The sequence below is a fragment of the Pseudorca crassidens genome, chromosome 4 (assembly GCF_039906515.1).
Source record: "Pseudorca crassidens isolate mPseCra1 chromosome 4, mPseCra1.hap1, whole genome shotgun sequence".
In the NCBI taxonomy this organism is placed as follows: domain Eukaryota; kingdom Metazoa; phylum Chordata; class Mammalia; order Artiodactyla; family Delphinidae; genus Pseudorca; species Pseudorca crassidens.
This window is the reverse complement of record NC_090299.1, coordinates 125,697,612-125,714,424: the sequence shown is the minus strand read 5'-3', so window position 1 is coordinate 125,714,424 and position 16,813 is coordinate 125,697,612. Positions and strand designations below refer to the sequence as shown.

Genomic DNA, 16,813 nt, shown 5'->3' with positions numbered 1-16,813 from the left:
CGTATGGTTGCAGTGCTTTCTAGAAAAGTTGTTACATGTTCATCAGTATTGTTAAACCTTTTCCAAGATGATGATTTACCTGATCTAATCAGCCAGTCCTTCTAGGAAAGGAAGGAACATTCATTAAGTCCTGATCTGTACTTCATCTCATTTCATCCTCACACCAACCCCATGAGCCAAGGACCCCTGTCCTCCCATTTCACAGATGAAGAATCCTGCCCAGGGCGAGTGAGAGACTTTCAAAGGTCACATCACCAGAAAATGGGTGGAGTGGTTGGTTATGCAAGCTCAGGCTGTCTGCTCCCCAAAGTCATTTTCTTTCTAAATTTCCAGGGTTCTCCCCTATGTAATATTTATATTCATCATTGTCTAGAGAACAAGTTCTAATTTTATTTTCTAAACTAAACATGCAAGTTGGAGACCACCTAGCGCTTCAGTGGACACTTCCTAAACATTTCTGAGGCTCTCACATCCCCCCTCCCCCCCAGCGCTCAGGAAACACACAACAGAAGTTCTAGAGGGCTCTCGAGCCAACCAGGTAAGCCGCCACCTACACCCCTCAGCATGCAGACATGTTCATTATACTCCTAGGTAAGGAACTTTTTGCAAAGGTAGAAATATTGTCTTTTTCCTATTTCACACAATCATGCAAAATCTCTAAAAAGAAAAATTAGAGCTTTAAGAAGCAACAAAGATAAACCATGCCGTTAATATCACAAGGAGAGATTTCTTTTGATTTGTTAGTAAATGTATCTGTGTCCTTTCTGCCTAATTCCAAAGGCCCCCCCTTGCAATCACTGAGAAAAAAAAAAAAAAAAGACTTCTGATTATTGGCTGGTTTCTGTTCCAGGTGTGTGAATATCCTGATGGGACCAAGTCTTTGAAACTGGGAGACTTCGGGCTGGCCACTGTGGTAGAAGGCCCTTTATACACAGTCTGTGGCACCCCGACTTATGTGGCCCCAGAAATCATTGCTGAAACCGGGTATGCCTCCTGGGGGTTGGGGTTAGTGCTTTAACTTTGGGAAAGGGTATATTTTGCTGCTACTGCTGCTGTGTATTCACATGCCTCTTGGGAATGTGGAGGGCAGGAGAGACTGTTACCTGCACCATGATTTTGATCCCAGGAGCTTGAGTTTGTGCTTCTAGTTCCAAGAGCCCTAGGCCTGGACTTCTGTCCCAAGGCCAGTCTTGGAGTCCCCAAGATGGTGGTGAGGTTGGGAGAAGAGCAGACACCTTTTGTCCAAAGGGTAATTCATTCCTCTACATGAAATGAGCAGTTTGGTACCGAAAGGCCTTTTTTCCCTAACAAACAAAGGCAAGTACTCCAGTAATGTGCAGGGTTCCTGGGAGTAGTATCACTGTTTCTCTCCTCCCACCCACTTTGTTTCCCCAGCTATGGCCTGAAGGTGGACATTTGGGCAGCTGGCGTGATCACGTACATACTGCTCTGTGGATTCCCACCCTTCCGAAGGTCAGTGGCTCTTTGAATGACAATATTTGAATTGTAAGCCCTCTCCCTTTGATCAGGAAGCAGACATTCTACAATCAGGACCAGAAACTGCTCGATAAAAATGTCAGTTAAAAATTACACAAACATACCTTTCACTTTTTTATCTTGATTTACAACTTATTAATGTATATTCCTCGTCCACACTTTTGATGTGAGGCCAAGGCCTTTGCTTTGTGTTTGGTCCCCTGAGTTTCCTGCGGTCATTCTTCCGTAAAACACACCCATAGTCCAGTGTCTATGATTTCCATTCTCAGTCTTTTTCAAGAGGAATAGATTTAAAGGTCCTTGTGAAGCAATCTGATCCTTCCAGGTAAGCCTTTTTCTAGTTCTTAAGAGTTGTCTCTTCGACAGCAGTTTTTTGGTTTTTTTTTTTTTTTAATAAATTTATTTATTTTTGGCTGTGTTGGGTCTTTGTTGCTGTGCACATGCTTTCTCTAGTTGTTGAGGGCGGGGGCTACTTTTTGTTGCCGTGAGCGGGTTTCTCACTGAGGTGGCTTCTCTTGTTGCGGAGCATGGGCTCTAGGAGCACTGGCTCAGTAGTTGTGGCTCGTGGGCTGTAGAGCGCAGGCTCAGTAGTTGCGGCACACAGGCTTATTTGCTCCATGGCGTGTAGGATCTTCCTGGACCAGGGCTCGAACCCGTTTCCCCTGCATTGGCAGGCGGATTCTTAACCACTGTGCAACCAGGGAAGCCCCCTCAACAGCAGGGTTTTTTTTTTGGCGGTTCTCGGGCCTCTCACTGCTGTGGCCTCTCCCGTTGAGGAGCACAGGCTCCGGACGCGCAGGCTCAGCGGCCATGGCTCACGGGCCCAGCCGCTCTGCGGCATGTGGGATCTTCCCGGACTGGGGCACAAACCCGTGTCCCCTGCATCGGCAGGCGGACTCTCAACCACTGCGCCACCAGGGAAGCCCTCAACAGCAGTTTTTAAACAACTCACTTTGCAAAGCATTCGACCTAGTTCTTGTAGAAACAGGGAATTCTTTCTTTTTAAGTTTATTTTGTCCGTTCACATAATATTAAGTAGAATTACAAATACTTTTGGCATAAACAGAACTGGGAACTGCAGATTGACCCTTGGTGACCCTGCACCTCGCCTGGTGGCCACACATGGTGTTGGGGTGTGTGCTGGGGTCCACAGAGCGCACTCGCACCCAGCAGTCCATGACTAGGGGGCGTGTGGGGCTTTGACACAGCATCTCTTTTGATCAGTTCTGTCTCCCTCTTTGGCGCAAATGAACACTTTGAAGCAGAAGTTCATCTAATGGTGCATGTTTGATTTTCCTCTGAGTTTTCTTGAATGCTCTTTTCCTTTTAATCCCTTCTTTGTTCATTTTACAACTCTTTGTAGAGTAGCTCCTGGGGGCCAGGTACTATTCTAAGTGCTGGGAATCGAGTGGTGAACAAAACATATTCTCTGAGGCCATAGCGTTTACATTGTAGTATTCGGTCAGTAAGTGAAAAATAAGTTTATTCCATTACACCCCCCCACCCCGCATTTTATTGTGAAAGCTTTCAAACATACAGAAAAGTTGAAAGGTTTCTCTTTTTTAAATGATCGATTTTTAATTGAGTTGAACAGGTTTTTTTTTTTTTTGCTGACACTAAACACAAGAATGACAGAGATGTCAGTCTCTACTTGTGAGAGCCTTCTGGTGTAGATACGTCACGAGAATATTGATCAAGTAGAATAACTGAGCATATGAGGTCATGCTAAGTTGGGGGCATGCTGAGTTGAGGGCTAGAAATCACAAAAGGTTTCGTGAAAGATATGACATTTGCGTGGGACCTTGTCCTTGTGGCCTGGGTTACGTTTCTATAGGTGGAAAGTTCTTTCCATCTGGCCATCAACATCATGGTTTTCCATCAAGATCATTGCTCAGGTGGGTTATACAGACTGTAGGATTACTGGACGTATCAGTTTTTGCTGAATAACAAACTCCCCCTAAAGGCAGGGGTGTAAATCATTCTGTGAGTCCATTGAGCAGTTCTTCTGCTCTGGGCTGGCTCAGTGGGGGCGTGAGGTCCAGTGTAGCCTCACTCATATGCCTGGTAGTTGGCTCAGTGTCAGCTGGGAAACAGCTATGACTTGGCCATGTGCCTTTCAGCATCCGGCGGGCTAGCACGGGCTTCACATGATGGTGGATACAGGATATCCCAAAGCAGCCAGAGCACTTTCCAAGTCTCTGCTTGCCGCACATTTCTTCATTGATGTCCCGTTGACCAAACGAAATCAAATAGCTAAGCCTGGGGTAAATGTGGGAGAAGGTTAAGTGTGTACACAGAGGGAGGGGGATCATTCGTGGCTATTTTTACAGTCACACTGTGCCCTGGCTGGTTTCAGTGATGACTTGTTTTGGGAACTAGTCAAGTGCAGAGGGTAGTGGGTTTATTTATTTTTTTTGGCGGTACGCAGGCCTCTCACTGCTGTGGCCTCTCCCGTTGTGGAGCACAGGCTCCGGACGCACAGGCCCAGCGGCCATGGCTCATGGACCCAGCCGCTCCGCGGCATGTGGGATCTTCCTGGACTGGGGCACGAACCCGCGTCCCCTGCATCGGCAGGTGGACTCTCAACCACTGTGCCACCAGGGAAGCCCCTAGGGTAGTGGGTTTTGATAGCAAGTAATTCTAGGACCATTTACAGTAGCGTTTCCCTCCTTGGTTAACCCAAGTTAAGAGCAGTTGGAAAAGGGTATCAGGGATCAGTTGTAGAGGAATGTGTGCTCACAACTCCCTCTAGTGTTGCCACTTGCCAGCGCAGCCTGGGAGTTTTTTCTTTGACTTTGCTTTTTACTTTTTAACAAAAGTGAGACTCAGATTGAACAATATGTATCTATTGTGACTTGTTATCCAATGGACAGCAGCTTCTTTGCGGGATCTTGAGGTAAGTCTGGCTAATCAAAAGCAGTAAAACTACATTCTGAAAGCTGCTGCCTTAGATGTTATATTCAGAAGTTGGTCCTACAACTCTAGATAGCTTACTTTTGAAAATGTTTTCCCTCTTTCATACCATGTACCATGTTGTGATGAAAGAGAATCTATTATGTTAAATACTAGTTACAGAAACATCTTCACAGCATACAGAGACATTCTGGATAGATTTTGTAACCTTCTATAATATAAAATATATTTATTTTTATATATTTTATATATCATATATATATAGCAAATTATGGAAATGGTCCTTTAAAGAATGATAAATGACTATGGTATAAGACAGATTATCTACTTAAATTTGTACCTAAAATAAAGGCCTTCAAACAGATATCTCAAAATATTTGTTTTCTACAAAAGATTATTTTCACCCAAAGCTTTTTAATTAAAATTGTTCCTTGGAATTGACAGTTTCAGCTTCTTTCACTGTAGCATCTCTCATTCTTCTTTTAGGGTTTTTGGGCTTTAGTCTTGGGCTGACATATATTTTCCCTCCAGTCTTTTCAACACCAGATTCATTGCTACTGAGAAGGATGTTGGTTTTTCAGAGGCAACTAGAAGTTTAGTTAATGCTTAAGCAAGTCTGTTCTTAGGGCCACTGACAAGTAATACTTGCCTGACTATGCTGAGGTATTTGATGTTTCTTTTAAAGACAAACACATACATACCCCCCTTGAAGTCAGATGTTTGCACATCATTTGTGAAATAGCTTACAACATTTTTTCAGGTTACCTTGTTCGACCTTTAATGACTTGGCATTGGAAAGAGTAGTACACTGACTCTTTTGCTGTTTTCAAAGTTTTTCTTAATGGGCATTTTCATACTTACAGCACTGTACTATTTAAGAATTAAAAAGTGCCTGAAGCATCTCAGCCAGATTGTACAGTATAAATGTGTTAATCCAGGGAAGATTTAATCAGAGAGGCTTTTATTATGTGACTACTAAGAAGGATAAATTCTCTTCAGCTCTGCTCTCGTGAGGGCAGCCCGGAATTCCCAAAGCTCTTGCAGTTCACAGCACGGGTCCTGAGGGTGCCATTCTAATTGCCAGGATCCTGGGGTTTTGTTGTTGACTTAGGCTGTTTTGCCAAGGACCTAAATCCTGCAGACACACCCCCAATGTTTTAGCTGTTTGTTAACAAAATAAAAGCCATAGATATTAAAAGAACATAAGCTAATCGAGATTCCAGAAAAATACCAAAAAGGAGATGAGTGCAGTCATAGACAAGAATGGCTAAAAAGAACAAATTCTGGAAATGGCTGACTTTTTTCTATCTCCTTCTAACATTGTCTCCTGGGGTCCTCCAATTTTCTAAAGATTTCTGTAAAATCCCATTGTGTTCTTAGATGCATCCTTTACTCATTTTGAAGGAGAGTTGAGCTGAATTAAATCAGTAGAGAAGTAACAGTGAAAAGGAAAGAAAATACTTAGACACGTAGAAAGAGTCTGTGCTCACTCCAAGAATATCACTTTTTAGGAGAGCGAGGTGGGTGGGGGCATCTTTTGCCTCGTCTGGTGATCTGGCCTGACTTGTGCTCCTCCGTGTGCTGCGTGACCCAGACGTCATGGACCAGCGGTGTCGATTCCGCTGGGCTTGGTTAGAGGTCATGAATGTTCACCGGCCCACAAACTCTACTCTTTTTTCCTAGAACAGGAACGAGGCAGCCACCTCATCACACAGCCCCCAAATTTGTCGCTGGACACTCCCCAGAGCGATGTATTTCTAGGGACACCACACTTGCCCTTGCAGACCCTGGAGGGCTGGTAGCATGAGCAGCCTCCTGTCCAGAAGGCTGGGCAGGGTCCCACGTGAGCACCCTGAGCAGTAAGTAGGCTGCAGGGAGCCTGTCGGGAGCTCCAGGAGGAATGCTGCACCCTTGCCGAGTGAGACGGAACTTCGCTCCTGGATTTTGATCTTGACCCCAGCAGTGCATCCTGAGTTTTCTCCTAGGGCTTTGTGATGGCCTAGAAAGCCAATGACTGTGTTCTCACTCGGGCCATTGATGTGCCCACCAAGGGAAGGGGCTCTGTGGCCGTGGGGATGCAGTTTTCTGGGAGGTAGGGGATGCCCAGCTTCCTGAATTTTTCCCAGCAGTGTTTCCATGGCGCCATCCATAAAAAGTCATCGTTTATCCTGTAGGCACCAGCTGTGTGTGCAGGTGCACCTTGGGGGGCGGGCAGGTAGGCACAGGGTGGGGAGGTACGTTCACCCAGGGGTGGCGAGGTGGGTTTGCCTCAACCGTGCAGTTCTAGTCGATGTCCTTGGATGGGCTCTTTGTCTCGGACTGAGCTTCAATGAAAGGCAAGTTCCAAAGCGGGGAGCACATTGTGTCATGAATGTTTATCCAGATTCTGAACTCCTTGTGATGTTTTCGTATGTTGGCTGCTTCACTGATCTTTGGCTGTTTTCTTGGAAGAGTAGAAAGAGGAAGGACAAGGAGATCTGACTCAAATGTGCTGCTTTTCCCCTCTTACTACCACGAGAGACTGAGGGCAGGTGCTGAGCTTGTTTTTTTGCTGAAATGAGGATTTACATCATTTGTGGATGCCATTTTTTTCTTGAGTCTTTTTTTATCGTGGAAAAATATATGTAACATAAAATGTATCATTTAAACCATTTGTAAGTGTATAGTTTTAAGGGTTAGGTGGTATTAAGTACATTTACAATGTTGTACAACCATCACTACCGTCCATCTCTGGAACATCTTCGTCTTTCCACGTTGAAACCCTGTACCCACTGAACAAAGTTCTTGCATCTTTGTCTCTTCTCTCTCCCCGCTCCCTCTCTTCCCCCTCTCTCCCTCCCCCCTCTCTCCCTCCCCCTTCCCTCCGCCCCCCCCATTTCTCCCCATCTCTCCCCACCTCTCCCCCCCCACACACACACCTCCCTCTTTCTCTGTGATTCCCAGGCCGGAAATGTTCTTCGGTTCTTTGTCTAAAAGGGAAAGAGTCATCCCAAATGCAGTTGAGATCCACAGCTGAGCTATGAAATGCCTAAGCCAGAGAGACTGGACTCCTCCCCTGCCTTCCCATGAGCATTTTGTTAAAAACTGTATGGTGACTCTGACTCTTTCTCTGTTTCTCCATCACTGACTTAGTGAGAACAATCTCCAGGAAGATCTCTTCGACCAGATCTTGGCTGGGAAGCTAGAGTTTCCGGCCCCCTACTGGGACAACATCACAGACTCAGCCAAGGTACCCATCCAGGCCCGTTTCTAGGGGTTGCGTCGTGTTGAGGGTCCTCACGCATTGTGTGGGGCTGTAGCAGCTCTTGGTGTTGAGCTCCGTGTCTGTCTTGACTTTTTTTTTTTCTTTTTTCTTTTTTTTGTGGTACGCGGGCCTCTCACTGTTGTGGCCTCTCCCGTTGCGGAGCACAGGCTCCGGACGCGCAGGCTCAGCGGCCATGGCTCACGGGCCCAGCCGCTCCGCGGCATGTGGGATCTTCCCGGACCGGGGCACGAACCCGTGTCCCCTGCATCGGCAGGCGGACTCTCAACCACTGCGCCACCAGGGAAGCCCCTGTCTTGACTTTTAATGTGTGGTTCTTCATTAAGTTCCTTCCTCAGTGTGGTCTCTGAAATGCTTAACCAAATTCTGAAAGCTGGACTGGCTGTCGTCCCAGTTCGCTGCTACTGTCCTCCTGCGCTCCTCTAAGCCCTAAACGTTTGTTCTTTCATTTATTCAAGAAATGTGTTACGGACACCCGTCAGACTATAGGGGTGGATTTGTGAGACCTGCTGAATTGCCAAAAGGAGCAGCACTGCAGTTCTGCGCTGTGGAATGATGACAATGGCCGGAACTCTTAGGAGAGAACATCTTGGGTTTAATGTAGATTCGGGAGAGACCTCTTCCTCTCTCAGTGCCGCTGACACGAGGCAGCTGTGTCTGCGTAATTGCCTCCTAGGCACGGGCAGTGGAGGTGATAATAGCTTTTGCATTCAAACGGCTGAGCAGCTGTGTTGGCTGTTCTTTGAAGTACTTGGTGCAAACTCAAGATTTCTGTGTTGATGCTGGAATTACCCCCTGTTGCCTGCTCTATCACCTTCTTTATTTCTTTCCAGGAATTAATCAGTCAAATGCTTCAGGTAAACGTTGAAGCGCGGTGCACTGCGGGACAGATCCTGAGTCACCCCTGGGTATCAGTAAGTACCCCACGTCCCCGGGGAACCAACATCTCTGTGTCCTGTGGCCAACAGCGTGCTTCCTCGCCAGGGCTTTTGCGCAGGCAAAGTTCTGCATCCAAGTTCCGTGGAGGATTAAATGTCTGTTTTCTCTAATGAGCAAGTAGCATGAAGTCACTTCTCTGGGAGAAAGTGGTTGGCACCAGGATCCCGCTCTGTGAGTGACCTGGCACGTCACTGTCCCTTCCTGGGCCTCAGTTTCCTTATCTGTGAGAAGAAGGGTTTGGCCAGGATGCTCTCTAAGGAGCTTTTTTCTGTCATCCTGGAGTTTGAGAGTCTTTAGGATTTGCCCAGAGATGAGCCTGTGTCAGACCCTGGTCTCTGTCTTCATGGCATGTGGTCCCAGGAGCACTCCTGCTGCAGGCGGCCTGGCTGGGACGCGGTCCTGCCAGAGACAGGCAGAGGATGTGTGACGTTGCCTGGAATTTCTCTGAGCTTGGGCGGTGGCTCTGGGCTCGTGGTAAACACGATCCACGAAATGGCAACAGCAGGAGAGGCTGCGTCCCCCTCAGTCCTGGAGGCTCCGGGACAGTGACGTTAATTCAGGGGCTTTTGCTGACTTTGGCTCCCCAGGCACCGCTGCCACCCACTGTCCCACACGTCCCAACCTTTCCGTTCAAACTCTCTGGGTCCTGCTAAGTGACTTGGCTCTTGGGCCAAGTAGCTGACATGCCGTATTTTTTAAATGAGCGATCAGGACTAACAGCTACCTGCATTCTTGATTAAAATGATAAACTGTTCATGAATTTTGATGTTTCCGTGGGAGGGCTCTATACTGAATTAGGTGGCATTTGTGCTGTGGGGGGAGGGTCTCAGAACCCTGTAGAATGTCCTTGTGCCACTGGGACCTCTGCCCTCTCCTTGGCCCCCTTCAGACCTAAGGAGGGAGGTGAATGGCAGAGGGTCTTTCCGAGGGCAGGGGACTGGTGAATAATGGTAATCATTTCTAATTACTTCACTTAGATTGTTCCCCCGACCTTGTGGCTCAGATGGGCCCATTTAGGAGGAGATGGTGGTGGTGACGGCTGGTGTGTGACTGCTGAGGAAGAGACAACATAGACGTGAGAATCAAAGGCAGTGTATTTGATTCTTTCCTGTAGGACGATGCCTCCCAGGAGAATAATATGCAGGCTGAAGTAACAGGTAAACTCAAACAGCACTTTAATAACGCGCTCCCCAAACAGAACAGCACCACCACCGGGGTCTCCGTTATCATGGTAAGTAGAACGGGTGGTTCTGCCCTTGGGCAGCTGCAGCGTCTGGCTCACTGCTCGGCGACATCGAATCTTATCAAGTCAGCCACCAGGCGCTTCCCTCACGCGGCCGTGGGTGCTGTCGTGTTCCTCTCCACTTCAGGAATGGCTTGGCACGTGAAGGGCACCCTTTGGCCGGCTCCCAGGCCTCGGGTCCTGGGATCAGAGGTTGCGCAGGTCCCAGCAAGGCCAGGCTGATGGGCCCCTGGCCGGGGCGTCCCAGCCTCTTCTCCTGGGCTTGGTGGCCTCCAGGCAGCTGCTTCTGTCTCATCCCTGCTTTCCCGTCTAGAGAGCGGTTCCCAAGCCCAGGTGGCCCTTACAGCAAAAGGAAGTGACTCCCTGACTACTCAAGGCCTCAGAAAGAGATTATTTGAGCTTTGAATGATTCTTTGGAACTTGGGATAAGAAACAGCCAGAGTTAAGCAAATTCCATTTTAAAAAGTCAGTGTTTTGCGTTTTTTAAAAGTTCAGACGAATGAAAAAAATGTATTAGTTTTTTCAGGGTTAGTAAAATTGTACGAGAAGTCAGTAACAGTGATCCCCATATTTTTTCAAATCCTTCTTCCAAAATGTTTTTAAAAAGGCAGCTTACCTGAATCCACAAACATAGCAGATGAAAAGTGGCATTAAAATAAGTGAAGCAGCATGAAAGTAAGTTCAGCAAATGGGAGAAGAAGGCAGAAAAAATAAAACTGAGCCAGAAGCGTGGCACGCACCCTCCCACCAGCTGTCCAGACCCAAGTCCTCGCCCAAGTGGGGCCGTGAAACTGGCCCCCGGCGTGTCCGCACCTGCTCCGGTGCCGTGTGTAGAGCACGGGTCCTCGGCGTGATCTCCGTCCCGCGCACAGGATCAGGGAGCCGCGGCCGGGAGTCTGGCTTTCTCCGGAGGCGGGGGCCTGAGCTGGGTCTTGGCCACCCCAGTACTGCGGGGATCTGTGGAGCCGGACAGCTCCGTCACCCTGACCTCAGGACAGGCCCTCACCCTCTGGAAAGGCTCGATGTCCTAGCGACTGGGAGGAAAGCAGTTGCTTATTCTCAGGGCGCACCGTAGCCTCGGAAGCTTCCCAGCGAGGACGCGGGTCCAGGCAGAGGCAGAGAGAAGCCCCGCCCCCTCGTGAGTGCGGGAGGCGGGCTGCTCCTGGAGCCTCCACCACCGTCCTGGCACCGCCGCACCGTCCTCCTCCCCCTGGGTGGGTGGCGGCGCTTCCCGCTCCAGCCCCCAGGCCAGGCTTGCAGGCTGATGTGCTGCCGGACTCGCGAGTGGGGGTGATGATGGACTCCGGGCCGAAAGAGCGGGAAGGCCTCTTGAGCTGTGGTTTTCCTGGCGTCTCAGCAGTGTTCTGCAGAGAGCCTGAGAAAGTCAGAGTTGTCACGGAGTGTCAACTTAAACCCTTTGCAAAGAACCATCTTGACTGAGCATGAGAAAGTTCTCAGGCGGTTCACCCTTGAGAGCAAGGCTGCCGGCTGGGGTAAGGGGTCACCGCCCTGCCTCCGGCTGCGTTGTTAGGCAGCTTCTGGGGAAATTTACAAAAATTTAAAATTTAAAAAATTTAAAATTAAAAAATGCACCCAGGGCTTACGGCAGCTCTCCCCTCATTCCCTGGGTCACCCGTCAACTCACGGCCCAGATGGGAATGGATGGCCCAAGGCCTGTGGCCCACCAAGGTTCTGGAATGATCAGCCCTTCTGCCTTTTGGCCCAGTATAGGCTCTGTTCTGGTTAAGGACGTTTAGGTTCTCTCAGACAGAAACTACATCTCCCGGTTTACACATGGCATTTTTCCATTTGCTGATGGATTTCAACTGTTAAATTTCAAACTCCTGAGCTTTAACCGGATGTTTGTGTGAATGAACAATGCTTTATTGTGATTCCAGCGGTGATTGTGAAAGTTGTGTGTTCCCGTGTGTGTTCAGTGTCATCTTGGGCATGTTGGTAGGGTTCCATCTAACCCCGCATTCCGTATACAACTCCACAGCTCGTTAGCTCTGGGGAGGTGCTGACAACGTCATCACGCTCACTGCCTACGGGGGAATCAGTAGAGCCTGCCTCTGGGGGTACCAGTTCTCCATGGCCAAAAAGCTGGCCTGTGAATTCTGGCTTGTCCCCCTGAGCAGCGGTGAGCAGGCCTCCGCAGGGATGTCATACTCATCCTTCCCCGACCGAGGACCTGGCGTGGTTGCGTCCGGGCAGCTCGCAAGGCTTCTGTGTCGTCTGCCTCGCTCTCTTCACCAGTACTGTGCGTCTTTGTGTCCTGCCCTTGGGAACAGTTTCAAATGTTTTCTTAAAAATCATTATTCACAAATGAGTCTCCCTGGTATTTATATGTTCTCATAACTGGGGTATGTGAGGCTCATGTGGTTTCCTACAGATACAAATAGCAGTGGAAACAGGGCATAAATGTTCTGAGGCGGAGCCCTCAGGAACGGCTGTGTCGCTCCCAGACGGAACCTTGCTCTCCGCTGCCACCCCTAGTGTTCTCTCTGCCTTGGCCCCCCACGCCCCCCAAAGGATTGGAGCCTGAGGCTCTGGTGAGAAAATGATAGGGTAGGAATGGTAAATAACGGTGCAAGAAAGTCAAGTTGATGCTGTTGTCTGCATTTTGTTTGACAGTTTGATTTGACAGTTTGAGAGACACTTCAGAGTTTCACTCTGTACCCCGTTGAGACTCTGGGGACCCCGGAGCAGAATTCTGGTATTCAACATGCTATGCTTCATCAGAGCCGCCTCTAATTGTCACCCCTCTTAAATCTGCATGCTTCTCTTGGACTTTGACACCAGCATCCAGCTCTCAGCTCCTCATGGGTGCAGGTCTCCTGTACCTACTGACACCCGTTTCAGCCAAACGCAGCCTTGGAAACTTTACTTAAAACTTCTCGCCTTGCCACGTTGCCTTCCTTCCCAGACCAAAAGCTGGCGAGTGCACGGGAGGAGAACTCCAGTCGTTCTCCTGCTAAAGGCTGTTTTTCACTTAGGTGAAAAAGCATCTTTCTGTGAATGAGAGCATAAGATGGGGACCTTTGTGAAGGCTTTTGTTCTCTTTCTGCAAATACATTTCCAAAGATGCATTTTTAGCAGTAAGACAGTGTAGGGTCAGCTAGGCTTTGGGATAGGAGAACACGATTGGATAGGATTTTGGTTTAAGACGGGCCTGTGGTTTCAGAATGCACTTGCATTTGCTCTGGCTTATCCTTAGATGCTTAAGAAAGGACCGTGCACCTGCAGAGGGGGCTCACCACCTCGCCCAGAAGAGGCCATCTCGTGGTGGGAAAGGGAATGATAAGAAGCCCCTTCTCGCTGCATTTTGCAGCCTTGTAGCTGACCGGAGAAAGGATGGATTCAAAAAGAGTGCTTCCCCACTCGGGGATTATGCTTCTTTCAGGGGGGAAGTTGGGAAGGATTTGGGCTTAAGATAGACAAAACTGTTTCGACTGTGTTGCTTCTGTTGAAAGTAAGTCTAGTTTCTGTCCCCGCTTCTCTCCTCGCCCCTCTTGCCTCTCACGCCGCCTGCATTGCTTTCCTCTGACTAGGTCCCAGGCGATGGTATGTACTAACTGCACAGCAGTGCTTCCTTCCGCTGCACACAGCGTCTTCTTGACGGGAAGGGAAGAGGAGAAATAACTGCGGGACTGTTGCTTTCTTCTACCCAGGGGAAGTTTTATGGTAGAAAAAAGTGAATGCCACCTCTCCCCGCTTTCAGTGTTTTCACTGAGGGGTGGCCTGGCCTCTGCTCATACTGGGAGCTTGGTAGCTTGTTAAAGAGCGATGCTGAGTTTCTGATTTGGCTTGTCCACAGTTACCTCTTCTCCAGGTAACGGAAATTGTCCTTGGCAATCCCTGAGCGTTCAGCCCGAGCTGGGAAGGGCCTGTGGAGAGCACCTGTCTTCCAGTTGACACCAAGTGCCCCAAAGGCAGCCGCCCAAGTCTGTCCTAGGAAGCCCCATTGTTCATATTTTCTCCAGACGTTTTTTTCCTTCCAGTAAGAGTACTGGAAGAATCGGTGCATTTCCCCCTCAAGGTGGTTAGACCACAAAAGGACTTCTGGTCCACGTGCCTTGTAGCTAAAGGTGCCTGAGAACCGAAAGCTCCGCATGTTTGGAAAACCCAGTGAGAGGGCTGCTGGCCGGGCCTGCCTGGCCAAGCAGAAGTCCGCAAGCCCACTCAGAGGAGGAAGGCAGGTCAGGGCCAACCTCCCAGGCTAGGGTCAGGAGGTAAGACGACTTCTGCGCCCCTGGAGCAGGGGAGCAGGTTAAAGCCCTTGGGGGTGTGACAGGATAAGACACCCACACAAAGAAGAGAAGAGCAGGGAGGAGATGGTGGAGGATGGAAAGATGGGTAATGCAGCACCATCGATTCCCAGGGCTTCCATAGGTCACGGGGCACCGGTGTGATGCAGGGGTGGGAGGTACTTACTATAGATGACCTGTGAGTATTCTTCGAATCCCCGACGGGGAACCTTTAGAAGAGTTAGCTGTCAGGGACCTCGCATTCTTACGGGGTTTGCTTCTTGTCCAGGACTCTTCTGGGCTCAGGGGCGTGGGGAGAAGCGCCCCGAACCCAGGCAGCTGGGAGCCGGAGCCGGGGAGGATCTGCCCAGGCCGCGTCCAGGGCAGTAGGAGCAGAGGCCGCGGCGCCGGGGACGGGCTGGCCCTTGGGCTGCCATCGGGGGCAGCCGGGCGTTACTTCTCCTCTACTGTTCCCGCCGTGCATGCTCTGCGCGCCCTGCTCGCGGTGCCGGGACCGAGGCGGCGGGCTAACTGTCTCCTGATCTCTTCTCAGAACACGGCTCTAGATAAGGAGGGCCAGATCTTCGGCAGCAAGCTCGGCGCGGACGGCAGCCGGCCCGGCCTGGAGCCCGCTGTCCCGGAGCCCCCTGCCCCGGAGCCCTCTGCGTCCCCCGAGTCGCCCCCGCGCTCTCCTGCCGCCGCCGCCGCCGCCGCGGAGTGCGAGCGGGCGGGGACCTGGCGCCGCCACCGCGACTGACCGGCTGCCGCCGCCGCCCGCATCGCTGCCCGCACCGCGCATCACATCGCCGGGGTGGAGAGCGCGCGCCTCCAGGGCCACCGCTTCCCGCGCGCTCCGCTCGGGTCCTGGAGGGGCCTGTGCGCGTCGCCTTCGGGGACAGGTCCTCGGAGTGGCTTCGTTTAAATTCTCTGTCTTCTCAGTTCAGTGGACATTTGACGGCGTCACCAGGAGAATGTGCAACTTTTATCTGACATTGAGCGCATTTTTATAGAAACACTTTGGATGCACCAAGATCTTTCTCTTATTTAAGTAAACTCAGGAGGGCTCCCTTTTTCTTACAAGCAACTCAGAACTGCGTCTGTCCCTTTGTGGGTGCCCTTCCTCTGCTGACGGGGGTCGGGGGCTGACTTCCCGCGCAAGGCTCGGAGCCCGAGCGGACACGCTGGTCCCGGTACTCCGCCCAGCCTCGGGGGCTCGTCTAGGACGACACTGGCTCTGGACTTGGGCGCAGACCGCAGGGAAGGCCGTTTCTTCCCTCGAAGTTGTGTTTCCCTGACTCTTCCCACGACCGTATTAGAAAATGCTGACGACCTTGTCCTTGGGGCTTTTTAATGAGAGGCGTGGTGCATGCCGCGTCGCCGGGGCGCTTCCTTCTCCAGGTCCGGCTGCGGGCAGAGCAGGACCAACCAGCGACCCCAGGAGCCGCCGGAGCCTCCCTTCTCCATCTGCTTTTCATCTGCAGCGGCGGCAACAACCCCCAGGAAGCGCGGGGCACAGTCGGGACTGGGCGGGAAGGTGCCTGCAGACATCCTCTGTTACTAACCTTCTGGAAGGCTGCTGGCAGTTTTTCCTTTTTTCCCACCACCCTGCTCTTTTTAATGATTGTATATAATCAGTGAATTTGTTTTACCTGCTCATCTTCTAAACGGGTGGGCCTGTAGTTCATTCTCATTGTTAGACTTTTGCCGCCTACAAGTGTATCCAATAAACTTTTCCTTCTTGAGAAATAGCCGTCAGGGTGGGTAGAGGTTCCTGCGTGGTGGTTTTGCAAAGAGTGTGCGGTCAAAGCAACACCTCCCCGGCCCAGGTTCTGGCTGGTGCCGGTGTTTGTTTTTGTCTCGGGGTCGCAACGGGGAAGAGAGGTGCTTGGGAAGGACACACGCAGGTGCACCTGGAAGTGTGTTTGATTACAGGTGCAGAAATTCACAAAAGCTCAAAAACGAATAGAGATTATTAGCGTACAACAGAGGACTTCGATGGAACCAGAGACAGGAAGGTCAGGCTTTATAGGAAATGGGGAGCTGTTCTCGTCCGTCTGTGTCTGTCTCAGAGACTGTGCCGTCTCCTGTCTCTGCTTCTTTCATTGCGTTTTGGCTCTTGGTTTCTGTTCCCTCATAACGTCTGCTTGCCTGGGCTCTGGCTTAGCCTGCAACTGCTTCTGTCCCCAGCTTCGCAAGGCTGTACAGCTCCACGGCTTGAAACCGTATCTTTCAGCTCTGGTTCTCTTCGTTCACATTGCTGTGTGATGATTTCTCTCTGGGCTGGTGCTGACCTGTGATCCAATCCAGAGGCAGGTGACAGGATGCAGATGGGCTTCCTGGGCACACAGCTCCAGTGGGTGCAGGCTTCAAGAGAGGGTAGTGATGGGCAGGTCCAGAACATTCTGCCTGTCGCTCTTCTCACTTGTTAAAGAGCAAGCTTTTTCATAGCTTCCAATAGAAAAATGTTTGTTAATGGCAGCGAAGAGCTAATGTCAAAGAAAGAGGAGAAAAATGAGGATAGTGAAAATGAAAATGGAAGAATGACGGAGCGAGGCCTTTAGTGTACTGATCGGAGCCTGAAACTCGACCCCATCTCTCAAACTGCAAGGTTCAAAGACGTTTGCTAAAGACTTAAGAAAACATATGGCCAGGGCAGTGCCAGTCACTGGCGACAGGAGCTGGAGCACCTTCTGTCCCGCACATGCTCCCACG

The 16,813-nt window shown here is 50.3% G+C and overlaps 1 protein-coding gene across 14 annotated transcripts in view; it reads left to right on the top strand.

Annotated features, from left to right (window-relative positions):
* DCLK2 (doublecortin like kinase 2) overlaps positions 1-15,851 on the top strand; it is a 277,228-nt gene extending 261,377 nt beyond the window's left edge. For 5 of the 14 annotated variants that reach the window (XM_067736712.1, XM_067736708.1, XM_067736707.1 and 2 more), the window contains 5 exons: positions 851-984; positions 1,396-1,473; positions 7,543-7,639; positions 8,506-8,586; positions 9,726-14,798. In XM_067736712.1, the coding sequence (XP_067592813.1) occupies positions 851-984; positions 1,396-1,473; positions 7,543-7,639; positions 8,506-8,586; positions 9,726-10,076 (741 nt within the window). In that variant the 3' untranslated portion in view covers positions 10,077-14,798. Of the gene's footprint in view, positions 1-850; positions 985-1,395; positions 1,474-7,542; positions 7,640-8,505; positions 8,587-9,588 lie in introns of all 14 variants that reach the window. The other 9 variants (XM_067736710.1, XM_067736709.1, XM_067736706.1 and 6 more) reach the window with 5 other exon arrangements.
* The last annotated feature ends 962 nt before the right edge of the window (positions 15,852-16,813 follow it).